Source organism: Squalius cephalus (genome assembly GCF_949319135.1).
Source record: "Squalius cephalus genome assembly, chromosome: 10".
Taxonomy (NCBI): domain Eukaryota; kingdom Metazoa; phylum Chordata; class Actinopteri; order Cypriniformes; family Leuciscidae; genus Squalius; species Squalius cephalus.
In genome coordinates, this window is record NC_137131.1 from 43,871,847 (window position 1) to 43,880,995 (window position 9,149).

A 9,149-nucleotide genomic window follows, 5' to 3' on the forward strand; every position below is an offset into this window, starting at 1 on the left:
ACCACCACTCTGCTTTAAATAAACACTGTGTGCACCTAAACCTGTCTGTCTACTTCTGTGTTTGTGACACTTGTCCCACACTTTAACTTATTTTTTTAACCAGTTGGTCTCAAGCTAATTTTATAGTTTGTTATATTAAAGTATGAACATGTCCCGAAATCTGACAACCACGCTCTCAGAAAAATGGTACAAATGCTATCAAAAAGTACTGATATGTACCTTTATGGGGTAAATAAGGTATAAAGGTGCATCTTTTGAAAGGGTTCTGGCCAGAGTGATAGATTTTGTAGCTGTATATAAATCCCATCCGAAGAACACAAGCTCCCCATTAGCTATAGATGTGAATAAACAAACACACAAGAGAACATTACAGTATATGTTAATTAGCAGATTATATAATAACCTAAAGTACTGTCTGTCAGGACAGCCAATCGGGATTGTGGATTAGAGTTGCTTAATCTTTAATTAGTAAAGGTCAGATATAACCGTATGTTTAGGATCAGGTTAGAGAAGAGACTTAAAGAGCTTGACCTGAGATCAGAAACACGAAATCAACATGAACTCACAAATCTGAGTTTGAGTTTGTTGACACAAAGCATTTGATGCTATAATCATTTGAACATAGTTGAAAAGGCACAGCATCAAAATAAAACATACTGATTTATTTTTAGATTTAGATTAAATTTGCTTACAATTAATTTGATTGGTTATTCGGTGAAGTATTTATGGAAAATAAAAAAGAATGACGCAGAATACAGGGACTGTCAAGGTTCTCTCAAAGTTATGAACAAACTTTCTTAGTAACATTAATAGAATGTTTGTTCAAAGTTATCTGGTTTTTAATAATGTTCTCAAAATGTTAGCACAAAAACATTATTTATACATCATTCATAGAACGTTTTTCTTCAAAGTAATAGTTTGTCTAAGTTGTTTAGAGAACATTCAAAAGTAACGTTCCCATAATGTTTGCAAAATGATCAAATGGAAAGTTCCATTAACATTTGTAAAACATTTAAACTTTGAGAGAACATTCAGAAAAAGTTTCCCAAACCTAATGGGAACGTTAGCACAACATTCTTCTAATATTTTTGGTTAGCTGGGATGTGTTGATAATATGAAAATTAGATTAGAACTGAGGATAGAGAAAGTGTTATGTATTAATCAACTAATGACCATAAAGGTGTTTGAACACACATTCATCATATTTTAGTATATCGCTTGTTTATGTCTGTGTCTGTCAGACAAACTGCAGATGTTGTGAATAAACTATGACTGTTACCACACGCGTGTCCTCTGCTGTAAGAGCCTGAAGTGCTTAAAATACTCCATGTGTCAATCTCCTGATCCCTCTATCTGCTTCTGTTGGAGGCGTTTGAGGATCAGAAGATTAGTGGAGCGCTATAAAAGAGTCCGGCAGAGACACTGGACACGAGCTGAAGCGAGACATCGCAGAAGAGAAGCCAAGAGAACCAGAAGAGCCAGAAACTCCAGCACAGGTAAGAGATTCGCCTCACCTGAGACACATTTACAGCACAATGCACTGAGAAACAGCCATGTAAAGTACTACAGTACTTAATTTTTACCAAGACAGACTGTAGTTAATACACAAGACATGGTTTACTGAGTGTAGGAATTCTGGGATGAGGAGCATGAGGAGAAAACCACAAAACAGACTGAACATAAAAACAAAAAGAGAAAGATAGAAAGACTTTTGTGGACTGATAAAGAACAGACAGATTTAGTGATGGAGAGGAGATAAATAAAAAGGAAAAGCATGTGAGAATGTGAGTCAAAATGACAATCCTGGACATTCAGTTGAACATTAAACTACGGGTGAAGTGCAGTGATTTCCATGGATGCTTGATTCCGCCACGGAATAAAAAGTTTGGTATTGGAAACATGGAAACTCTCCATTATCTCCATCACCTTTTTATTTTTTATTCCATGCCGGAAGCAAGCTTTCATAGATTACAGCCTCAAAGATTCAAATTTCTTTGAAATGTACAGTAGACATTTAACAGCGAATTAGAGCGCTGGGATTAGAGCATCTCCTCTACGAGATTAGCAAGATTATGTAAAGAGCTTATCATTCACACTGTCTGTATATCTCACAAGGAAAACAGATGTTGGTAAATAGACCTACTCATTGTGTAACCAGCAGATCCCAAAATGAGAAGATTAACAGTAAACCTGTTAAGGACATCAGTAAAGGGGACAATATCGTCAGTTTTTAAAGTAAACCTGTTTATATTTCAGTAAGTGAGAGAAATGGACGCCCCAGCACCTGTTGAGAAGAGAGCACCACCAAAGTTCAAGCAGAGGACCACTCGCACCTTCAAGAGCAAGGCTCCTAAACCTGGCCAGAAAGGCATGGGAGATGACATCCCTGGGATGGAGGGTCTCGGCACAGGTAAACTCTCGCATTTCAGTCGCCTTCATCATGTAAATATTGTTTCAGTGTTTTGAATGAGCCTGACCACCTTCTTTCTCTGGGTTTTCAACAGACATCACTGTGGTTTGCCCCTGGGAAGCTTTTGGTGACATGGAGCTCAGCGATCTGGCGAAATATGGAATTTTGTAGAAACTTTCCCTCTGCTTTCTTCTGGAGATCTTTGATCAGCCAAGATGATCATGTAATATTCCTCACACCAAGACTGAACCAGCAGCAGATGCTTCAGCCCAACACACAAAGAGGAACGACATGATTCATATTTTTTTTGGAGGGAAATAAGGACAAATGACACAGTGACTCTTTTGCTCTTGAATCGATCTTAGAGCTGCAATATCATGCTATGATCATCTCTCTCCTTATTGTTGTGGTAAAATACAGAAATATGTACAAATCAACTTTATTTTTTTTAACTGTACATGTAATTGTGTCTGCGTCAGAATCAACTCATGGTTAATTAAAACATTTGATTTTGGCATTAGAACACAATAAAAATGTATTTTCCGAAATTTGTGTGATTAGTCTTTTCTGATCTGATCTCACAATTTGTTCATTAATTTCACTTTGTTCAAATATAAAAAAATGTCAGTGTGTAAAATCTTGGTTTTATATCCATTGGTTATATTAGCCATCGGCACTAACAAAATACAATCTGAGAAATACCAAGGTCATTCAGATAAATACCTTTTAGAAGGGCTTTATATAAAACTTTATATAAAACCAGCATACTTTTAGTAGGATTTTTGTTGGAGCTCCTATATGAAGAGTTTATAAAATTGTACATGATTGTAAGGTGCAGCGTTTTATTTTTATTTATTTATTTTTCCTCCATTTTTCCAAAATGCCAATAATTGGTAAACCACTATTATTGCAACCCTTTTCACTTATTTCAGTTCTGTAAATGTTTTTAACTCAAGTCACGATCTCTGATTTCTGAGATAAGGCCCTTTTAATTTACGACATATTTTGATGAAAAAAATCATTAAAATAACATGCGCAATGATGTTGAGTTTACCTGCTGGTAAGTCGAAGAAGAAATACAACTAGTTTTTTTTCTTTGAATATTCTGGTTTTCAAGTTTTCTCTCTACAAGGAGACTGACGAAAACACTACAGAAGAAGAAAAATACCTCACTAATATTGGCTCCCTTGGTAAATATGAGCAAAGGCGGCTGTGAAAATATATCTGCATTGTTTATCCTTTCTTTTGATCTTTCATTAAAAAAAAAAGAAAAAATCACAAAATTCTAACCTTTTTATTGGAGTAAAACAATTGAATGTTAGGGGAAAATCTCATTATGAAATAAAACAATTTCTCTAGTTCACGTTGGGCACAATTATTGGCACCCAGTTATTGCAACGTCAGATAACAGATCTGAGTCTTCTCCTATAATGCCTGATGAGTTTGGAGATCAGAGATCATTCCTCCATACAGAATCTCTCCAGATCCTTCATTCCTCCACACCGAATCTCTCCAGGTCCTTCATTCCTCCATACAGAATCTCTCCAGATCATTCATTCCTCCACACCGAATCTCTCCAGGTCCTTCATTCCTCCATACAGAATCTCTCCAGGTCCTTCATTCCTCCATACAGAATCTCTCCAGGTCCTTCATTCCTCCATAGGTCCTTCATTCCTCCATACAGAATCTCTCCAGGTCCTTCATTCCTCCATACAGAATCTCTCCAGGTCCTTCATTCCTCCATACAGAATCTCTCCAGATCATTCATTCCTCCACACCGAATCTCTCCAGGTCCTTCATTCCATCAATCCAGAATCTCTCCAGGTCCTTCATTCCTCCATACAGAATCTCTCCAGGTCCTTCATTCCTCCATACCGAATCTCTCCAGGTCCTTCATTCCTTCATACAGAATCTCTCCAGATCATTCATTCCTCCACACCGAATCTCTCCAGGTCCTTCATTCCTCCATACAGAATCTCTCCAGGTCCTTCATTCCTCCATACCGAATCTCTCCAGGTCCTTCATTCCTCCATACAGAATCTCTCCAGATCATTCATTCCTCCACACCGAATCTCTCCAGGTCCTTCATTCCTCCATACAGAATCTCTCCAGGTCCTTCATTCCTCCATAGGTCCTTCATTCCTCCATACAGAATCTCTCCAGGTCCTTCATTCCTCCATACCGAATCTCTCCAGGTCCTTCATTCCTTCATACAGAATCTCTCCAGGTCCTTCATTCCTCAATACAGAATCTCTCCAGGTCCTTCATTCCTCCATACGGAATCTCTCCAGGTCCTTCATTCCTCCATACAGAATCTCTCCAGGTCCTTCATTCCTCCATAGGTCCTTCATTCCTCCATACAGAATCTCTCCAGGTCCTTCATTCCTCCATACCGAATCTCTCCAGGTCCTTCATTCCTTCATAAAGAATCTCTCCAGGTCCTTCATTCCTCAATACAGAATCTCTCCAGGTCCTTCATTCCTCCATACTGAATCTCTCCAGGTCTTTCATTCCTCCATACAGAATCTCTCCAGATGATTCATTCCTCCACACCGAATCTCTCCAGGTCCTTCATTCCTCCATACAGAATCTCTCCAGGTCCTTCATTCCTCCATAGGTCCTTCATTCCTCCATACAGAATCTCTCCAGGTCCTTCATTCCTCCATACCGAATCTCTCCAGGTCCTTCATTCCTTCATACAGAATCTCTCCAGGTCCTTCATTCCTCCACACCGAATCTCTCCAGGTCCTTCATTCCTCCATACAGAATCTCTCCAGGTCCTTCATTCCTCCATACCGAATCTCTCCAGGTCCTTCATTCCTCCATATAGAATCTCTCCAGATCATTCATTCCTCCACACCGAATCTCTCCAGGTCCTTCATTCCTCCATACAGAATCTCTCCAGGTCCTTCATTCCTCCATAGGTCCTTCATTCCTCCATACAGAATCTCTCCAGGTCCTTCATTCCTCCATACCGAATCTCTCCAGGTCCTTCATTCCTTCATACAGAATCTCTCCAGATCATTCATTCCTCCACACCGAATCTCTCCAGGTCCTTCAGAAAATGTTACTCAGAAAACGGGCTATAAGTTTATTTCGTTTGAAGTACTTGTACTAAATGTTACGCTCTTAGATGTTAGAAAAACATCCCTATTATCTCTAGCCTTGGCTACCGTATATAGACCGCCTGGGCCTTACGCTGATTTCCTAAAAGAGTTTGCAGATTTTCTCTCAGACCTATTAGTTAATTTCGATAAAGCATTAATTGTTGGAGACTTTAATATCCACGTAGATAATTCAAATGATGCGCTAGGGGCTGCGTTTACAGATTTATTAAATTCCTTTGGGATTAAGCAAAACGTTACCGGACCAACTCATCGTTTTAATCATACACTCGATTTAATTATATCACATGGAACCGATCCAACCGATATAGATATCATTCCACAAAGTGAAGATGTCACTGACCATTACATGGTAACTTGCATATTACGTACCCCTGTAATATATCATGCTGCGCCGCGTTATCGATTAGGCAGAACAATCCTTCCATCCACCATAGATCATTTTTCAAATAGCTTATCTGATTTGTCTCAGCTGCTCAGTGAACCCAAACAAACAGATGAACTTGAGGAATTAACTAGCACTATGAGCACCATTCTCTCTGGTACATTGGATATTGTTGCACCCATTAGACTAAAAAAGGTCAGAGAGAAAAGTAAAGCACCATGGTACAACAATACTACGCATGTTCTAAAGAGAGAAACCCGTAATTTAGAGCGTAAATGGAAAAAAACTAACTTAGAGGTCTTTAGAATCGCGTGGAAAGACAGTATGTCACGTTATAAAAAGGCCCTAAAAGAGGCCAGGGTTGAGCATCTCCGCAATCTAATAGAAAACAACCATAACAATCCTAGGTTCTTATTTAACACCGTGGCTAGACTAACAAATAAACAGATGTCTCCTGAACAAAATATTCTGTTACAGTTTAGTAGTAATGATTTCATGAAGTTCTTCACTGAGAAAATAGAAAACATCAGAACCACAATTGTAAACGTTCAATCCTCAATCGCGCCTTATAATTCGGCCTCAATTATCACCCCGCAAGAACAATTACAGTGCTTTACAACTATAGAACAAAAAGAGTTAAATAAACTTATCATTTCATCTAAAACAACAACATGTTTATTAGATCCTATACCATCTAAACTATTGAAAGAAGTGTTACCTGTAGTGGAAGAGCCTCTCCTCAATATTATTAACTCATCTTTATCATTAGGTTATGTTCCAAGAACATTTAAACTGGCAGTTATAAAACCTCTCATTAAGAAACCACAATTAGATCCACATAATCTAGCAAATTATAGACCCATTTCAAATCTACCTTTTATGTCTAAAATACTAGAAAAAGTTGTGTCCTCTCAACTGGGCTCTTTCTTGCAAGAAAATGACATCTATGAAAAGTTTCAGTCTGGGTTCAGGCCGCATCATAGCACTGAAACTGCGCTCGTTAAAATCACAAATGATTTACTTTTAGCTTCTGACCAAGGCTGTATCTCAATACTAGTTTTACTTGATCTTAGTGCTGCGTTCGATACTATAGATCATACAATACTCTTAGATCGACTACAAAATTATACTGGTGTTCAAGGACAAGCATTAAGCTGGTTTAGATCGTATTTATCTGACCGCTACCATTTTGTTTATTTAAATGGAGAAAAATCGATCATAACTCCAGTAAACTATGGAGTGCCGCAGGGATCTGTCTTAGGCCCTCTATTATTCTCAATATATATGCTGCCACTTGGAAATATTATAAGGAAACATGGAATTAGTTTCCATTGTTATGCTGATGACACTCAAATCTATATTTCATCACGGCCAGATGAAAACGCTAAATTATCCAAATTGACAGAGTGTGTTAAAGATATAAAAGATTGGATAACACGCAATTTCCTTTTATTGAATCCAGACAAGACAGAGGTACTAATCATCGGTTCAAAAAACCACCCACAAAACCTCTTACAATACAACTTTAACATAGTAGGATGTCCTGTTACTTCATCCTCTACAGTAAAAGACCTGGGTGTTATACTAGACTGCAACCTGTCTTTTGAAAATCATATTTCATATGTTACAAAAACAGCCTTTTTCCACCTTAGAAACATTGCTAAGCTACGTAACATGCTATCAGTTTCTGATGCAGAAAAGTTAGTTCATGCATTCATGACCTCGAGACTAGATTACTGTAATGCTTTATTAGCTGGTTGTCCTGCATCCTCAATAAACAAGCTACAGTTAGTTCAAAATGCCGCCGCTAGAGTTCTAACTAGATCAAGAAAATATGATCATATAACACCCATTTTATCATCACTACATTGGTTACCTATAAAGTCACGTATTAATTACAAGGTATTGCTACTGACTTATAAAGCCCTAAACGGCTTAGCTCCAGTCTATTTAACCGATCTTCTATCGCCCTATAATCCATCGCGCTCTTTAAGATCACTAAATTCGAGGCTTTTGGTCATACCTAGGATATCCAGATCCACCAAAGGAGGGAGAGCATTTTCACATTTAGCTACAAAACTCTGGAATAGTCTTCCGGATACTGTTCGTTGCTCAGACTCGCTCTCCCAGTTTAAAACTAGATTAAAGACGCATCTCTTCAGCCAGGCATTCATATAATACTTTTAATCTTACAGTTAAATCCGGTCTCTAGTTCATAAACGCCAGAGGAGAACTGGCCCCCGACTGAGCCCGGGTTCTCCCAAGGTTTTTTTTTCTCCATTAGGTCACCTGATGGAGTTTTTCGGTTCCTTGCCACTGTTGCCTTTGGCTTGCTCAGTTGGGGATATTTGGGGATATTTAATTGAATTAATCAATCAACGATACCATTGATCAGCATTACCAAACGTGGACGTTCCACTAGAAACAAACATTGATGTATTGTTTTAATTTATTACTGTGAAGCTGCTTTGATACAACCTATGTTGTGAAAAGCGCTATATAAATAAACTTGACTTGACTTGACTTGACTTCATTCCTCCATAGGTCCTTCATTCCTCCATACAGAATCTCTCCAGGTCCTTCATTCCTCCATACAGAATGTCTCCAGGTCCTTCATTCCTCCATACCGAATCTCTCCAGGTCCTTCATTCCTCCATACAGAACCTCTCCAGGTCCTTCATTCCTCCTTACCGAATCTCTCCAGGTCCTTAATTCGTCCATACAGAATCTCTCTGGATACTTCAGATTCCCTGCTCCTTGTTGGTGCTTCTTCTCTTCAGTTCACCCGCTCATTTTCTATAGGGTTCACGTCAGGGGACTGGGACGGTCATTGCAAATGCTTCATTTTGTGCTCACTGACCATTTTTGTGTTGATGTTTTGTTTTGGATTATTGTCCTGATGGAAGATCCAACCCCGGCCCAAGATTTCTGGATTTAGATTTTTTTATTTGTTGGTATTTACTAGAATCCATGATGCCATATATCTGAACAAGAAGTCCAGGACCTCCTGCAAATAAATAGGCCCACAACATTAAACATCCAGCGGTATATTTAACCATAAGCATGGGGTAATTTTGATCCCATCTGGTGGGTTTGCTGCCAAAAAGCTCTTTTTTTGTTTCATCTGACCACAGAATCTTGTCCCGTTTGAAGTTCCAGTCATGTCTGACAACTGAATATTCTGGAGTTTAGGTTTGGATGAGCGAGGAGGATTTTTCTTGAAACCCTC

At 38.6% G+C, this 9,149-nt stretch overlaps 2 protein-coding genes across 2 annotated transcripts in view; both read left to right on the plus strand.

The window, feature by feature from the left end:
- Positions 1–9,149, plus strand: part of LOC307165431 (G-protein coupled receptor 4-like) — a 706,289-nt gene that overhangs the window by 592,988 nt on the left and 104,152 nt on the right. The window lies entirely within an intron of this gene.
- On the plus strand, positions 1,428–2,955 carry LOC307165456 (retinal cone rhodopsin-sensitive cGMP 3',5'-cyclic phosphodiesterase subunit gamma-like). Its single transcript, XM_079883061.1, has 3 exons — positions 1,428–1,496; positions 2,257–2,410; positions 2,505–2,955. Exons 2-3 carry the CDS (start codon positions 2,269–2,271, stop codon positions 2,579–2,581), a joined length of 219 nt encoding a protein of 72 aa, XP_079739187.1. The 5' UTR covers positions 1,428–1,496; positions 2,257–2,268; the 3' UTR covers positions 2,582–2,955.

Coding starts and splice junctions, on each gene's coding strand:
- LOC307165456 (XM_079883061.1), top strand. CDS start 2,269: ATGGACGCCCCAGCACCTGTTGAGAAGAGAGCACCACCAAAGTTCAAG. Junction 2,411..2,504: donor GATGGAGGGTCTCGGCACAG/GTAAACTCTCGC, acceptor GGTTTTCAACAG/ACATCACTGTGGTTTGCCCC.